Source organism: Oryctolagus cuniculus, chromosome 5, assembly GCF_051225735.1.
Source record: "Oryctolagus cuniculus isolate XC-2025 breed Fujian yellow rabbit chromosome 5, ASM5122573v1, whole genome shotgun sequence".
NCBI classification, from domain to species: Eukaryota; Metazoa; Chordata; class Mammalia; order Lagomorpha; family Leporidae; genus Oryctolagus; species Oryctolagus cuniculus.
The window spans coordinates 133731849-133749384 of NC_142871.1; the positions used below are offsets into that span (position 1 = coordinate 133731849).

The 17536-nt window shown below is 42.0% G+C and overlaps 1 protein-coding gene and 1 long non-coding RNA gene across 6 annotated transcripts in view; one reads left to right on the forward strand and one right to left on the reverse strand.

Moving 5' to 3' along the window:
• Positions 1-16752, reverse strand: part of LOC149126679 (uncharacterized) — a 59201-nt gene extending 42449 nt beyond the window's left edge. For both annotated transcript variants that reach the window (XR_016234639.1, XR_016234640.1), the window contains exon 1: positions 16624-16752. This is a non-coding gene — a long non-coding RNA (uncharacterized LOC149126679). The remainder of the gene's footprint in view (positions 1-16623) is intronic.
• The window catches only part of FKBP5 (FKBP prolyl isomerase 5), a 131157-nt gene that overhangs the window by 84580 nt on the left and 29041 nt on the right, over positions 1-17536 (forward strand). For all 4 annotated transcript variants that reach the window (XM_089334041.1, XM_008262824.5, XM_002714639.6 and 1 more), the window contains 2 exons: positions 1094-1236; positions 2143-2257. In XM_089334041.1, the coding sequence (XP_089190167.1) occupies positions 1094-1236; positions 2143-2257 (258 nt within the window). The remainder of the gene's footprint in view (positions 1-1093; positions 1237-2142; positions 2258-17536) is intronic.

The following is a 17536-nucleotide window of genomic DNA, read 5'->3' on the forward strand; positions in this document are numbered from 1 at the left end:
TTCCGATCCAGCTCTCTGCTATGGTCTGGGAAAGGAGTAGAAGGTGATCCAAGTCCTTGGGCCCCTGCACCCATGTGGGAGACATGGAAGAAGCTCCAGGTTCCTGGCTTCAGATCAGCCCAGCTTTCTATTGTGGCCATTTGGGGAGTGAACCAATGAATGGGAAGATTTCTCTCTCTCTTTCTCTCTCTGTAACTCTGCTTTTCAAATATAACTAGGTAAATCTTAAAAAAAAAAAAAAAAAAAAGGACTTCCTCAGGGCTTTGGTGCTGATTTGACCCCACTTTGAATACCTAAGATTTTGGTTAACTTAGCCCCTCAAGTTTTAAAGGCCTCCCTTTTCTGTGGTTTTCTAGAGCATTAGAGACTGTGCAGTAGGATAAAGTGAATAATGCTGGACATGATAAAAGCTGTGAATATTGGCATTGTGATTACATAGCCAAAAACAGTTCTACAGTTAAGCAATAAATGTGACTTTTTTAGTTACCTGGAACTGGAAAAAATTAAATATTCTGAGTTCTATCACTGTGATTTGGTAAAAGGACAAAGGCATTTGTTTGAAGAAACATTTTTCTGATTCTAAATGTTAAGATTAAATTTGTTTCATGGACCCTTTTATACAATTTATACTTTCCTTTTATACAATGTATACTTCACAGAAAGGTCTTATTTTTGTCTACCAAACTAAATTACAGCTTCTTTAGAACAAACTCCAGTTTCTATACTATTTTTGTCCCATCTTTGCCTAGAAAACATGCATTTAGTATTAAGGCTGAAATGATAAATTAAACCACAATTGCAACACAGCCACATTTTGTGGATTATGTTACTGCTACTTTTGAAAAACTTGATCTTAATTTAGGAATTGATGCTACATTTATCCTACTCAGCAGAGAATCTTCTCTGATAGCCTTCCAAAAAAAATCGTAATTTATTTCTTTGTGTGTAGTTTCTGCTGAGTTTTGTCATCTTTTAGCTCGTGTTTGTTAGCTGAGTACATAAAGAATTGGAAATTTTTCTGAACTCTTGTTTTATGAAAGTTAAATCTTTTAAAATATGGCTGATAGATTTTAATTGCATTTTCCTTTCTCAGGTCAAGTTATCAAGGCATGGGACATTGGGGTGGCCACCATGAAGAAAGGAGAGATCTGCCACTTGCTGTGCAAGCCAGAATATGCATATGGCTCTGCTGGCAGTCTCCCCAAAATTCCCTCCAATGCAACGCTCTTTTTTGAGGCAAGTATGTGTGTGAGGTTGCCTTGTCAGCATCTGCTGTGCTATAGGGCTCTCTTTGTAGCAACAGGCAGTGGAACAAGGAGTGAAGTTTGGAGAGGAGAATCAAATCCAACTTATTTATTTTGGAGCCCAGCTTCTTGAATTGTTTCCCACAAACTGAAGGGGTGTGTGCCAGTGCTTTCTTAGAAACGTATCTCTGGCACAGAAAGGTCATATCCAAATAAACAAAAGACATTTGACTTAGAAATAAAGGCTGTGGTTAGTGGTGTGAGTACAGCATGCTCAAAGGTGACCTGAAGATAGGGTGGAAATGCTGGAGACAAGTGTGGAAATATGCCTATCCTGAGTTGGTAGGTATTTTCATGCTATCAAGGTTTACAAATGTCACAGATCTTACCCCTTCAATAGAAGCAGTAGGTGGAGTTTTTATTCATCTTGTGTTGAATTGCACATATTTAGCAAAACCTAATTTAAAAAGCTACCCTAACTAGATAAAATACACCTTCAATCAGTTGTCAGCCAGACACATGGGATTTGTTGCTCAATTTTACTAAGGCAACTTCATAAATTGGGTGGGAAAGTGGTGGCCTCAAAGTCAAACAAAATAGTTCTGCGCCAGTCCTTGTAGTTCTGGCCTTTTGCCCACAAGGCAGTGTTCCTAGTATTTCCTGTCTGTCTCTGCACTGCAGCCTCTCAGGAGTAGTGCTAAACATTATCATTACATGAAGTTCCATCTACGCATTTGTAAAAAGAGCAGTGTCCTTTTCCTCCTACTTTTCCAATAACTCTAAGATGCAGGGATAAGTACATTTTTGTAAAAGCAGAGTTTTATTTTGTAAAGCAAAAGACTAAATGGACTTCGTTTGGTCTTTGCTCAACCAGATCCCTTTTTTTTTTCCTTTCTAGATTGAGCTCCTTGATTTCAAAGGAGAGGATTTATTTGAAGATGCAGGTATCATTCGCAGAATCAAACGAAAGGGAGAGGGATATTCAAACCCAAACGAAGGAGCAACAGTGGAAAGTAAGTATTGCTGTGAGAGAACTAAACCTTAAAAGTTAGGTTCCATATACATGGATGAAGCAGAACTTTTTTTAAAATTCAACATTCTGAAATAAACATATTGAATAGGGCTAGCATGGTGGCATAGCAGATAAAGCTGCCACTTACAATACTGGCATCTCATATGGGTGCTGGTTCCTGTCCTTGCTGCTCCACTTCTGATCCAGCTCCCTGCTAATGGCCTGGACCAAGTGCTTAAGCCCCTGCCACCCAAATAGGAGACCTAGATGAAACTCCTGCTTTGGCCTGGCCCAGCCCCAGCCATTGCATCCATTTGGGGAGTGAGCCAGAGAATGGAAGATATCTCTCTCTCTCTCTCTCCCCGCCCCTGTCTCTCTGTAACTCTGACTTTCAAATAAATAAATAAATCTAAAAAAAAAAAAAAAAAAGATGACAGCATCTACTATTATTTAAAAAATCCCATCCATTGAAGAATTTTTAATCTATGGACTATTTGATGTGTCAAAAAGTTTATTAATTGCTTCACATATTTATTTCATGAAGTAACCTTATGATATAAGATGTATTATCCCTGGGTGAGAATAGTGAGTTCAGAGAGGTTACATATGTCGTCCAAGATTATAAAGTTACTAGACAGAGCAGTACATTGTAATCCTCTCAAGACCCTCAAACATTTTACTAGCTGTCATCAAGATAAAAAATAGTTCTCGGCGAGTCAAATTTGGATACTAGTGGACATTTCACTGGGTCCAGGTCCTTCGTTGTGGATTACTAGCAACCTAAAGCTATTCCATTTCTTCATTTGCTAAGCAGGAATAAGGACTTCTGAGGACTAGGGTAGCTGATTATTCTTCCTTCCACGTGTGTGTACAACTGTGCATATCTCTTGTCACTTTATATTGTAATCAGCATTTGCCCATCACCCTTAGCATACAGTGAGTGCTTGAGGACCAGAATATTTCTTCTACTTTCTGTTTTCAGCATCATTTACAATGCCTGACACTATAGTTAGTGTTCAGTAGGAGCTTTGTGGGTGGATGTCTGCTTGAAAGGTAACATTACTGGTCTGAAGTAGTTGAAAAGGAAGTTGTGAGAAAACATGGAGGGAAAAATCAAATTACTAAACAGGAATGGGGACATGAACCCATCTTTCATTTCTGCAAGTCTAACAAATTCATTCAAATTTAGTGTTTTTTTTTTTAAATTGAAAGCATTTACAAGTATTACTACCATATTATTTCAGTAGAAGTGTTTAGATCATTGTCACTTATACTAAGTTTTAGAATAGGTAGAAAAGAGTTCATATGTATCCTGTGAGAGAAACAGCCCCAGACGGAGTCAGGAGATGGAGTGTAGCTCCAGCTTCACTGTTCCTAACTAGGCCTCCCCTCTGACCGTTAGCTTCCTTCCTAATGTAGCATGACTGGACATGTGGATTTCTAAGGTTCTACTAGCCCTAAAAATCCATGACAGAATTCTAAATATTTACGAAAGTCGGGAATAATAGAAAGTTATCTTTACTGTGTTAATAAACACAAAGCTTGTCCATAATATATAGTTTAAATTTTTATTATGAAAATTTCCAAACATACTCATATATACAAAATGGATTTTTTTTCTTCCTATGATATAGGAGCTCCCCAGATTCAGTATTTTTAAAGCCTCTTGGGGGCTGAGCCACTTTTTTTTTTCTTAATTTTTATTTTATTTATGTTAAAGGCAGAGCTAGAGAGAGAGGTATCTTCCATCTGCTGGTTCACTACTCAAATGGCTATAATGGCCAGAGCTGGGCTGATCTGAAGTCAGGAGCTTCTTCCAGTTTCCCACATGGGTGCAGGGGCCCAAGCACTGGGCCATCTTCAGCTGCTTCCTCAGGTGCATTAGCAGGGAACTGGATTGGAAGTGGAGCAGCTGGGACTCAAACAGGCACTCTTGGGATGCTGACGCCACAGGCAGTGGCATTACCCACCAGACATAGCACCAGCCCCAACAGGTATTTTTGAACTAGAAGCTTTTGACAATGAAATTAAAAGGAAAAACTTCCCCAATTATGGACAATGCCACAAAACTATTACTGAGGAGATGACTTTGGAGCAAGTCAAATTACATAAAATCTTGTTTATAGTAATATTTTTAATGGGAGTCAATTTTAATCCTTTGTTTTGAAGTAATTTTGGATTTACAGAAAAGCTGTAAAACTAATATAGAAAATTCCATTTTGTGCTTGACAGCTTTCCCTAATGTTAAGATCTTACCTAACCACAGTATACATAACCACAATCCAGAAATTAACATTGATACAATGTAAAAGGAATTTTAAAAAGTTCACAAAACATGGAATTAAAATATAAGCTTATTTTGCCACAAAAAATTTAAATCCATATTTTCCATGAACATTTTGATGCCTCATTAACTGTTCTGCAGATATCGTTTGAATTTCACTCTCCTTTTCTGGTCCAGAGTCAAATTCAGGCCCCAGCACTGTATTTAGTTGTCATGTCTTCTCCTTCAGCCCATGATAGATCTTCATTCAGCCTTTGCTTATCGTGACTCTGACACTTTTGAAGACAACCGTAGAATATTCTTCAGTTTGAGTTTGATGTTTTCAAGGATTAGATTGGGGAACATGCCATGTAACTGATGTCAGGCCTTTCTCAGTTCATCATTATCAGGAGGTGCGTGATGTCTCATTACTGGTGCTATTACAGGCCACTCCATGAAGGTGGATTCTGCCCTGTTTCTCTTCTGTTTTCCTCTATCATTACTAAATACCTCATGAGAGGGAAATAGGAGGAGACTCTGTAAATGTCTTGTTTCAGGTCATGTATTTGCATACTCATGTTAGCATCCATTAATGATTTTTATATGCTACGGTTGTTACTTTGTTATTTGACTAAAGGTGATTTTTGTGTTTCCATTATTCCTTCTATATATATTAGTTGGAATTATTCTGTAATGAAGGACTTCTCTTTCTCTCTTTTTTAAAATGTGTGATTCATTTATTTGAAAGGCAGAGTGATAGAGAGAAAGGGAGATACAGACAAAGAGAGGGATCTTCCATCTGCTGATTCACTCCCCAAATGGCTCAACAGCCAGAGCCGGGCCGGGCCAAAGCCAGGAGCCAGGAACCCTATCAGAGTCTCCCTCATGGGTGACAGGGGCCCAAGTCTTTAAGCCATCTCCTGCTGCCTTTCCCAAAGCATTAGCAGAGAGCTTGATTGGAAGCAGAGCTGCCAGGCTCAAACCAACACACTGATACGGGATGCCAGCAAACAGGCTTAACCTGCTGTGCCACAACGCCGTGTCCCCCTACCTTGTATATTTATTTAGTTGTTTATTTGTATCTGTGTTGACCAATGGATACTTATTTTATTCCATAAGTTATTACTCCTTACTATTCTGGTTTATTTTGTGGCTTCAGTTGTCAAGTTGACCATTGCAAACTCCTTCAAGTTGGCTGTATACCACCATCCTAGTTTTGTTTGTTTATTTGTTTGCACTTCCTTACTTGCTAGCACCACAAAATGCTCTGGATTCACCTTAATTAAAATTTGCTTCTCCCAGGCCTGGAATCAACCAGTTCTCCAAGGAACCCTGATTCTTTTTATTGGCTGTTTGTATTTGGAAATTAGTATCTAGGTGCTAGGTGTGCCCTGCCCGACACTGCTTCTAGAATCTGTTTCCCACAGAGCTAGGAAATACATGTGCCTCAGCACACAAGCACACACATATCTGTCAGTCTGCGTCTGAAAGCCAGGAGACCATCTGACTGCCGCTTTCAGCCCGACAGGCTTCTTCCTCCTTAGCTCACTGACAGCTTCTTCCAGGAGTGAGACACCTTGCTCTCATCATCTGCCATACACCTACCTATTTACACAGTCCTAGTAGATCCGTAAAGTAGTTTCAGAATTGCTAACCTGTACCGCTGTAGAAAACAAATACCCTAACTAGGAACTGTTTGTATATCATTTCTTTTGTTAGCCTTATAGCATACAGTTCAAGACTATGTTTCCAAGTTGCTACTTCCCCTCTCCCTTCAGCGTGGCTACATTTCGTTTGCAGTACATTTTATTTGTTCCTAGGTGTTCCAGTGTGGGTTCTCCTCACACTCAAGCTGATTTTGATTGTTTGTGTTTTGGGCTTGTGACATAATACAGTTCTAACCTGTACAAAAGGCATGCACTTGGAAATGTTATTCCCCCTTCATCCCTACTAACCTGTTCACATTATTTGAATGCTGTTCCCCCTACCCCTGTAGGTAACAATCTCACTAATTCCTAGTTTTTCTTCCTGTCTTTCTTTTTCAGAAATGAGTAGATACATGATTGTTTTTTTTTCTTATAATCCCTGTTTTTTTCCATAAAGGATAGCATAATGTGGATGAAACTTTTAAAATATATTTAAATAATCCTTTATGTAACTTTATATTTTCCTGTTTCCAAATATATTAAGAAGGGGTAATAAGTATTCTTCTGTCTCTCATCTTGTTAGAATGTACTTTCCCAGGAAATTGTAGAGTAAATGTTTTACTTTTTCTCCCAGAAGCCTTTTTGGTTTTCTGGAACAAATCAATTTTATAGAAATTTAGTGTAGTGAATTTTTATTTACCAAGGTTGAGGTGTCCTGCCTTCCCTCTTAAACAGGTTAGCTACTGTGTGGGGGAGAGGGAAGGAGGTAGCCTTAAAAGTGGTTCCTGTTCAAAGCCAAGATCACCTAGTTCCTCCTGAAGCCTTCGTAGTTAGGTTTGCCCTTCTCTTTGTAGCATCATCCATACTCTTAGAGTCAAAACCAGGTGTACAACTGGAACCAGGGCTGGCTCTAGAATGAAAGCACAAAGACAGGGCCCATCCCTGACAGTGTCACCACAGACACGACAATTTAATGAGCTTGTCATTCCTGTGTGAGGGTGCCATGGAGCAGTGTGGGGAGGGGACGTGGGCTTTGGAAGTGATGAGCTTTGGAGTTTTCAATCCTAGAATTACTACCTGATATTTCTGTGAATTTAGACAATTTATTTAACTACCTTCACATCCAGTTTTCTCATCTATGAAATGAGAATAATAATCTTTTACTCCCACAGGTTGTCATAACAGTTTTGAAGAAAAATGCCTAGCACGTGGCAAACATTTAATTTCTTTTTTCCTAAACCTAATGTCATGTTTCTTTTCTTTCTTTTTTTTTTTTTTTTTTTTTTGCTTCCTTTAAATGGACTTGAGGAAAGAAATCCTTAACACCTCTCCTATCTCCTGTGTCTAACCCATCAGTAAGTCCTTGAGGCTGTAACAGGGTTGACCCAGAGCTCGTGGTTAATGCGTCTCTAATTTTGCTCTTCAAACTACTTTTGTGTCTACTTAAGGGACTGAACCAAGGCTTTTACTTAATTGTGATCCTGGGCTTCCTTTTCTATGTGGAAGAAAGAACTTACATTTGTTTGACAGAATTTGTTCTTTCTCTAAAAAAAATTTTTTTTTACTGTGTATCAGTATCCTACTGCTAACAAATCAGTCCTCACACTCTGTCCCTTGTGCTTTTTCTCCTGTCAGGTAAGATGACCGTTTTGTGATTTTTATTCAGCATTGTTATTTTCCATTTAAAGTAATGAAAAAGTCACAGTGTTCCAAGGTACTCTGACTGACATGGCTATGATGACTGATACTTTAGTCATCACACTTTACTTTAATTGCCAGTAATGGCCGCACCAGTACTTATAAGCTTTACTTTCTTAGAAAATCCAGTCTGATTGACATAATCCTCTAAATAGCTACCCATTCTCTTCCCTCAGCTCTCAGCCTCTCACGTCTGCTGATCTATCAACCTCGGTTGGAACAGGCTCTCACCTCTTGCCCCAATGCTTCTACCCACATTTAAATTCAGAGAATACGGGCAGTCGGCATTATTTATTTATTATAAGGCAGAGAAACAGAAAGAGAGGGAGAGAGAGAGATCTTCCATCTATTATTCACTCTTCAAATGCCTACAACAGCCAGTGCTGGGCCAGGCTGAAGCCAGGATCCAGATCTCCATTCAGGATTCCAATGTGGGTGTCAGGAACCCAAATACTTGAGCCATCATCTGCTACCTTGCAGGCATATAAGCAGGAAGCTAGATCAGAAGCAGAGGTAAGACTTGATCTCAGGCAGTCTGGTGTAGGATGCAGATGTTCCAAGCAGCAGCCTAACCTGCTGCACCACAACACCTGCCCCCCATGCAATATTTTTTAATGTGAAGATTTCAGCAGAGTGATCTGCAGATTCGTTTTTGGAGTGCCTTCTTTCCCACTCACCTCCTAACCCATTAAAATTATAAGTGAGGGGACAGGGGCCGGTGCCATGGCTCGTTTGGTTAATCCTCCACCTGCGGCGCAGGCATCCCATATGGGTACCGGGTTCTAGTCCTGGTTGCTCCTCTTCCACTCCAGCTCTCCTCTGTGGCCCGGGAGGGCAGTGGAGGATGGCCCAAGTGCTTGGGCCCCTGCACCCGCATGGGAGACCAGGAGGAAGCACCTGGCTCCTGGTTTCGGATTGGCACAGCGCCGGCCATAGCAGCCATTTGGGGAGTGAACCAATGGGAGGAAGACTTTTCTCTCTGTCTCTCTCTCTCTCACTGTCTATAACTCTACCTGTCAAATAAAAAAAAAAAAAAGTGAGGGGACAAAGACTTTCAAAAAAAGAGGGGAAAAATCAATAATAGATGCTAGGAAATGGGAGAATATAAAAAGTGAGTCATAAATTATGAAAAACTTCTGGGCTCTGTAAAATAGTTTAAATTGGGCTGATGGAAACAAACTTCAGCAAACCCAACCCAAAACAGGTGTATAGCAGACCTCTGCTGAGGCACACACTGTTCTCAACAAATTCAAGCAGAACGCCAAGCTCCCAATCATCTGATATGCAAGGAGCCAAGGCAGGCTATGGGGTAATCATCAGGACTGCAATAAAACAGTACAGAAGAACTGGGCCAGTGACCCTCCACTACAGCAGTGCTCAGCCTTGGCCAAGTTTAGAATTATCTGGGGAGTTTTTAAAAATCCCGATGCTGGGGCCGGCGCCGTGGCTCACTAGGCTAATCCTCCGCCTAGCGGCGCCGGCACACCGGGTTCTAGTCCCGGTCAGGGCACCGGATTCTGTCCCGGTTGCCCCTCTTCCAGGCCAGCCCTCTGCTGTGGCCAGGGAGTGCAGTGGAGGATGGCCCAAGTGCTTGGGCCCTGCACCCCATGGGAGACCAGGAAAAGCACCTGGCTCCTGGCTCCTGCCATCGGATCAGCGCAGTGCGCCAGCTGCAGCGCGCCGGCCGCGGCGGCCATTGGAGGGTGAACCAACGGCAAAGGAAGACCTTTCTCTCTGCCTCTCTCTCTCACTGTCCACTCTGCCTGTCAAAAAAAAAAAAAAAAAAAAAAATCCCGATGCTGGAATGGGCATTTGGCACAGCTTTGACACAGCTTGGAACTCCTACATCTCACCAGGTTCAAGTCCTGGTGCCTGCACTTCTAACCCAGCTTCCTGCTAATGCAGTAGATGGTAGCTCAAGTACTTGGGTCCCTAAGACCTGCACGGGGGACCCCAATGGAGCTCTGGACTCCTACTTAGTCTTGGCCCAGCTGCAGCCCTTAATGGGCATTTGGGGAGTGAACCAGTAGTTGAAAGATCATTCTCTGTCTCTGTGCCATTCAAATAAAAATGAAATTAAAACTTAAAAAAATTTTAAATCCTTTCGCCCAGGCCTCAGACCAGTTGTATAAGAATCTAAAATCTCAAAGGATGGAATTCCAGGCACAAGTACTGTTTTAAAACTACTCGGTGATTCTGGTTTGCAGTCAAGGCCTGAAACTACTCTAGGGTCCATCTGGATGTGAGTTTCGCCCCCAAGCCAAAGCCATTCAGACCAGGTTTTCAAATAAAATAGGGATCTGCCTAGAAGACTTCAAGCGTTAGGACTTGGAGTGCGGAAGGATAATATAAAGTTTCTTTGAACGTTTAAAACAGATCTGGGGAGAAGGGGTGACAAGTGAGTAATGCTGAAGTGCTTTACTCCTGAAGTAAAACTGCTCCACACATCAGCAGTGGGGAAGGGTGTCCCCAGCCTTGCTCAGTAAATATTTATGGGATGTTCTCATGGATCCCCACAGGAAGCCCACCCTTTTGGGATAAAGCCCACCATGAAAACACATTCTACTGCTTAGAGAAAATGTACCAGGTAACCACAGTCACTTGGTCACCCAGAATTCTTCCAGACAACAAAGACTCATAAGCAAATATCATGAGAAAGAAGCAGTAAGGTGGACTAACAAATAATAGAAGACAGTGTTAACAAGACTGACTACTGTCTTTAGAGATAGTTAACCATGTATTAAACCCCTAAGGCAGAAAACCAAATTCTCTTGAAAAAGGAAAGGGAGGATGAGAAAGTGTCTGGAAATCAATAATGTTTATCCAAATTAAAACCCAGAGGAAGGGCCAGTGCTGTGATGCAGTGGGTTAAACCATGACCTGCAGCACCAGCGTTCTGTATGCCGCTTGAGTCTCGGCTGCTCCACTTCCCATCCAACTCCCTGCTAATGCACCTGGGAAAGTCCTTGGGCCCCAGAAACCACATGGGAGATCTGAAAGAAGTTCCTGGCTCCTGGTTTTGACCTGCCCCCCCGCCCACAACTAGTCATTGCGAACATTTGGGGTGTGGACCAGTAGATAGAAGATTCTGTCTCTCCTTTCTCTCTGTCACTCTGTCTTTTAAATAAATAATTCAGAGGAAGGGCTGAAGAGCAAAATGGGAAGTTCCCGAAGTCTGAATTGCTGATCTGAAGTATGGTCAAGGATATCTTCAAACACAAAGGGAAAAGGGAAAGACAGATGCAAGGTTAAAGATAAATTCAAAGACATGCTGATAAATCCCAGAGAGACCATGCATGTCTAACCAAACGTGTAAAAGAAAATTTCCTAGAGAATATAGAAGAGTTTTAAAATTGAATGGGCCAAATGATAATGGCAAACAAGAATAATGAGTGATTTTCCACCTCAAAACATCCTAGTGAAATTTGAGCCCACAGCTTTAGAAGAAAACTGTAAACTCTTCCAGGGAGAAACAAGTTATGTCAGAAGAATAAAAATCTCACTCATGAGGTAAATATCAAGGCCGTTTAGGTGTTTGACCTAGTGGTTAACAATGCTGTGTCCCCGTATCTGAGTACCTGGGGTCGATTCTTGGCTCTGGCTTCTGACTCCAGCTTCCGGCTGATGCGAACCCTGGGAGATAGCAGTGAGGGCTCAAGTAGTTAGATTCCTACCACCCACATGGGCCACATGGACTGAGTTCCTGACTCCTGGCGTTGGTCTTCAGCCATTGTGAGCATCAGGGTGTCGCTCCCCCTCTTCATGGAGGAACGACACTAAACCCTGCCTAGGCTTCATATCCGAGTCACGGCACCATTATGTCACTCCCCCTCTTCGTGGAGGAACGACACTGGACCCTGCGCTGTTCTTTTGTCTGCTCGGCCCTCCCTGGGTTTGCTGCTGGTTCTTCCCGGGTTGGCTACTATCCCTTCCACCTCCGTGGAAGGGCAGTTCCCCTTAGATGTTCCCGGTGCATGCCGTCTCTCTCCTCCTTTATAGTCCTCCTCTGCCAATCCTAATTCGGCTGCCCACACGCCGAGTATGCTGCTCTCCTCCAATCAGGAGCAGGTCCTACAGTTTATTGGCTGAACTGGAGGCAGCTGCGTAGAAGCTGTTTTCTCCTCTCCCAGCGCCATATTGTGGGAGAGCAGATGCATAGAATAAATCTTAATTCCAGTAATTTAGTCTAGTCCGAGTTGCTCCCCACATCAGGGGAGTGAACCAGCAGATGGGAGTTCTCTATCTCTCTGCATCTCAAATAAATGAGTTAATTAATTAATAAAGGATGAGCTTGTAAAAGAAGCAAATACCAAAGATAGCACATAAAGCATTGTCTATAGCTATGAGTTTTTTGGAACCTAGAATCCTGTACTCAGCCAAATTACATAAATATAAGAACAAAATTAACTCTTTGGAATATGCAGACTATTTCTATTTCTCTTTTTGAAAAAATATTGTAGGATATACAAAAAAATAAGAAAGAAAGTCTGGGGCCAGTGCTGTGGCATAGCTGGTAAAGCCGCCATCTGCATGCTGGCATCCTATTTGGGTGCCAGTTTGAGTCCCGGCTGCTCCACTTCCGATCCAGCTCTCTGCTATGGCCTTGTAAAGCTGTAGAGGATGGCCCAAGTCCGTGGGCCCTTGCACCCACATGGGAGACCTGGAGGGAGCTCCTGTCTCCTGGCTTTGGATTGGCCCAGCTCTGACCATTGCGGCCAACTGGGGAGTGAACCATTGGATGGAAGACCTCTCTTCTCTGCCTCTCCTTCTCTCTGTGTGTAACTCTGATTTTCAAATAAATAAATAATTCTTAAATAGAAAAAGAATAGTAATGAGCAAAAAATAATTTCTCTATTGGATGCATTTACCAGAGAGGCCCTGAAATGGTAGAGCTGTAACGCTAGAGGTGATATTAATAATTTAGCATTCTAGACCTAGGTTTCTGGGTCATTTTATCAATGGATAGGGATAGGAAGTGGAAAGGGGAGGCATAATTGGATGAAGTTATTTTCTTTTTCCAGGATAATTGCTGCAGATTAATGCTTAATGTTCATTAAACAACAACAACAACAAATAAGAACAATAAGAACCTGCATATACCTTTAAATGATTCATTAAACGTTTAATGGAATGTTTTGTTAAGAATAACCTGTAGGAGGCTGGTATTGTTAAGAATAACCTGTAGGGGGCTGGTGTTGTGGCATAGCAGGTTAAGCAGCCAACTGCATTCCATAACCGCTGCTCCACTTCAGATCCAGCTCCCTGCTGGATCTGGGAAAAGCCACAGAAGGTGACCCAACTGCTTAGGCCCCTGACACCCATGTGGGAGACTCAGTGAAGCTCCTGGCTTTGTCCTGGCCCAGCCCTGACTGCTAACAGTTTTCGGGAAGTGAACCAGTCAGTGGAAGATTTTTCTCTCTCCTCTCCCTCTCTGTAACTCTTTCAAAAATAAATAAATAAATAAAATATTTTGGCCCACGTGCTTGGGCCCCTTCATCAACATAGGGAGGCCCAGAAGAGGCTTCTGGTTCCTTGTTTCAGATTGGCCCAGCTCTGGCCGTTGCAGTCATCTGGGGAGTGAACCGGCAGATGGAAGACCTTTCTCTCTATCTCTCCCTCTCTGTCTGTAACTCTACCTCTCAAATAAATAAATAAAATCTTAAAGAAATAAAATCTTTTAAAAAATAAATAACGTATAGATAGGGACAAGTGTTTGGCCTGGTGGTTAAGACCCCAGCTGAGATGCCTGTGTCCCATATGAGAATGCCTGGGTTGGATTGGATTTCCAGCTTGTTGCTAAAGCAGAGCCTGGAGGCAGCAGTGGTGGCCCAAGTAGCTGGGTTCCTGGAGCAGACGTTGCGGCACAGAGGGTTAAGCTGCCAATTGGGACACTTGCATTCCATGTCAGAGTGCCAGTGTGAGTCCTGGCTACTCTGCTTCTGATCCAGCTTCCTGCTAATGCACCTGGGAAGACAGTAAATGATGGCCCAAGTTCTTGAGCCTCTGCCACCCATGTGGGAGTCTGGAAGGGAGTTCTGAGCTCCTGGCTCCAGCCTGGCTCAGCCCCAGCTTTTGCAGGCATTTAAAGAGTGAACCAGCAGATGAAAGATCTCTCTTTATCACTCTGTCTTTCAAATATGTAAATCTTTTTTAAAAAAAATAAAATAAATAGTTGGGTTCCTGTCACCAGTCGGGGAGACCTGGATTGAGTTCCTGGCTTCTGGTGAGGGCCTTAGCTCAGCCTCTGCTGTTGGGGGCATTTGAGAACTCTGTCTGTCTACATGTCTGTGTGTGTGTCTCTCCCTTTCTGCCTCTCAAAAATGATTGAAAAAAAAAAAAAAAACAGATGTCTGGCATAGCAGTTGGGACCCTGCTTGAGATGCCGCCTGCCCATGTCTCATGTCAGTGTGCCTGCGTTCAAATCTCAGCTCCACTTTCGACTCTGGTTTTCTGCGAATGTGCACCTTGGGAGGCAATGGTGATGGCTCACATGGTTGGGTCCCAGCCCCCCAGGGAGACCGTGATTGACTCCTGGGTTGAGCCTGGCCCCGCCCTGAATGTTGCAGTATTTTGGGGAGTGAACCAATAGAAGGCAGATCTCTCTGTGTCTCTCTTTCTCTCTTTCAAATAATTAATTAAATTTAAAGACCAGCATGTAAAACTTGCAAATCACTCAGTATGGAGTTGAGAATAAGAAGAACAAAGAAAGCTTCATCAATCCAGCAAAAATAATAAAAACAAAAATAAAACACTGTATAAGAAACCTAATACAAAGATAAAACCACTCAAGTCAGTAATTGCAAAAATTATGCATGAGATAAAGTCTCTTATTAAAGACAAAAGGTTTCATAAAGTGAAATTATCACAACAGAAAAATATAGCTATATTTTCTTTATAAATGAAACACTAAAAACAAAACAATACTAAAAATTGAAAATAGAGTAAAGATTCTATGTATGTCCATGTTGAGATCTGACAGAACTGTGAGGCCTTTGGGTTTTGTTTGTTTTTCACACAAGGAAGTCCAGGAAGAGAAAGCAAATTCCTGAAACCCTTTTATTATATGTTTTCACAAAATAGTGTATTATGATAGTTGGTCTAAAATAGATGATGTTTATTCTCTCAAATATTTTGAATTTATTTAGATCCTTTCTTTCAGAAGTCTCCACATGGAGTAAAATCATAGTAGAAAACAGTTGGGTGTTTTAAATGTTTTATTTATTTTCATTTTATTTGACAAAGACAGACAGAGATCTTCCATCCGCTGGTTCACTTCCTGAATGCCCATAACAGGGCTAAGCCACGCTGAAGTCAGGAGCTCAGAACTTAATCCAGGTCTCCCACATGGGTGGCAAAGACACAACCATTTGAGCCATCACCTGCTGCCTCCCATGGTGCACATTTAACAGGAAACTGGAGCAGAAGTGAAGGAACTGGGACTCGAACCAACCACTCTGATAAGAAATGCAGGCATCTTTACTTCTGCACTAAATGCCTGCCCCAGTTTTTATTTTTTATTAAAAAAAAAAACAACAATGGATCATTTATTTTAGAATAGTATTTTTTAAAAAAGCTCCATATCAGTAAAAATGTGAATAACCTCCTGGAATTTACCAAAATAAGAGTGGTGACTCATGGATTGAAGAAGAAAAATTCCTATAAATTAGTGGCAATTACCACCCTTCATGCCCTGTTTTCAGATTAGTCATTAAGTAAATATTTGCTTTCTGGCCTGAACTGTGTGTGGATCACTATGAGGTACAAAAGAAGTATAAGACATTGCCTTTCCTCCTAGGAATTTTGTTCCTACATCGACAGAACTCTGTGTGGAACCATTAAATGTTTTCTTAGAGTTCTAAAACATTTCCATCTTGTGAACACACCACAAATTCAGCAACATGATCGTAGCTAACATTCATTGAGCTCATCTCTGAACATTTCACACCATGTTCTCACACAGCAGGCACCCCCAGATATGAGTGAGTGAGTGTCAGGTGCTGATCTAAAAGCTTTAATTCAGCTGCTCATCCATCCCTCTTCTGTGCATGAAGAACCTGAACTCCAGACCGTCACTGAGCTTAGCCGAAGCCACGATTGTTGAGTGGCAAAATGAGACTAGAATCCAGGTCTAGCTCAAGTGCTATATGGTATAAAAGGAAGAGTGATATGGTTTGTGTTGGTAGAGAAGGTATTGCTGGGTGTATGCTTCCTGTTTAGACTAAGAAATCCGAGTCATTTACATAAATGTCATTCTGCTGCAAGAGCCAGCTTCCACCCCTGCCCTCAGTCAGCATCTGCCTCTCAGTCCCCAGAGAGCTCGGCAGTGGCACTTGTTCATCTCCAGTGGCACAGACCAGTACAGAGACAGTTGGGGGAAGTTTGACCACCATGCCTGATAGAACCATATTTTCATGGTCAGTGATTAATATGCCCCTTGCTTTTAGAAATCCACCTCTGCCGGCCTTTTCCTGAGGTTATCAGGACCCCATTCGCTCTTAGATACCCTGTTCTATTGAGCAAGAGCCACAGGCAGACAGAAAGCTCAATTGGCATGAATCAGGCAGCAGAGAAAATCCTTGCCCAGTGAGAGTAACCTGTCACAACCTGGCTTTCTCGGGCCAAATGCCAGTCTTGTCTAGTAGTGATGCAGTTACAACATCCCCATTCAGATCCCCATGACCCAGTAATTGTTTTGGGAATGAGTGCAAAGCTATCAGACACCAACTACTATAATTAGAAAAGGGAAAAACAGACACTTACCAGAGCTAACGTCTTTAGGCTGGAGCGTTTACAGCACTTTTTTTTTTTTAAGTTATGGAGCCTCTTTCTCAGTTTTGCTTCCTGAAATACAAACTGTACAGTTTTTGGGTTCTTGCATTCCAGTTTTTGTTACTGCTGTGTGCTCTCTTTCCTTTTTCTCCCCCCCTATTTTAATCGGAGTACAAATTGCTGTCAGCACATCGAGTTCATGTGCCAGCCACATTCAGAACAGGGTGTTCTGTGCTCTTCAAAACAAAATTGCTCCAGGGCAGTAAGAGAACAATAAGTCAGAGCTCCAGTTTAAATGATGTTTTGCATCGGACCAGGCTCACTTGATGTGGTTACACTCGGATTGCGCAGCTAAGCTTGGGTAATTTGGTTTGGTTTGACTTTGTGGGGTTTGGTGGACCTCCCCCCTTTAAGATACATAGACTTCAAGTCAAGAGAAGATGTCTCTTTTTAACTTGTTTATTTCTTTCTCTACCAAGAAAGCCCTAAGTAGAAGCATCCTGTATGTCCTTTTATTCTCTCTGGCACGTCATAGATCATTTGCTTCCCGTAAATCATGCTGGTTGGGATTAGCAGCCGACCGTCTGAGCCCGAGAGGCTGAGGTCCCAAGTGAGTCATGACGGTTATTATTAAATATTTATTAAGTTAGTATTTGCACTAAAAAAAAAAAAAAAAAAAAAAACACACACACAAGGTCAAAAGCAACCACAGGTCTTCCACAGCCAGAGCTACTAAAGTTCTCTTTGGTAGCAATTGTTAAAATTGATATTAAAAAAAAAAAAAAGAGGCCGGCGCCGCGGCTCAATAGGCTAATCCTCCACCTAGCGGCGCCGGCACACCAGGTTCTAGTCCCGGTTGGGGCGCCGGATTCTTTCCCGGTTGCCCCTCTTCCAGGCCAGCTCT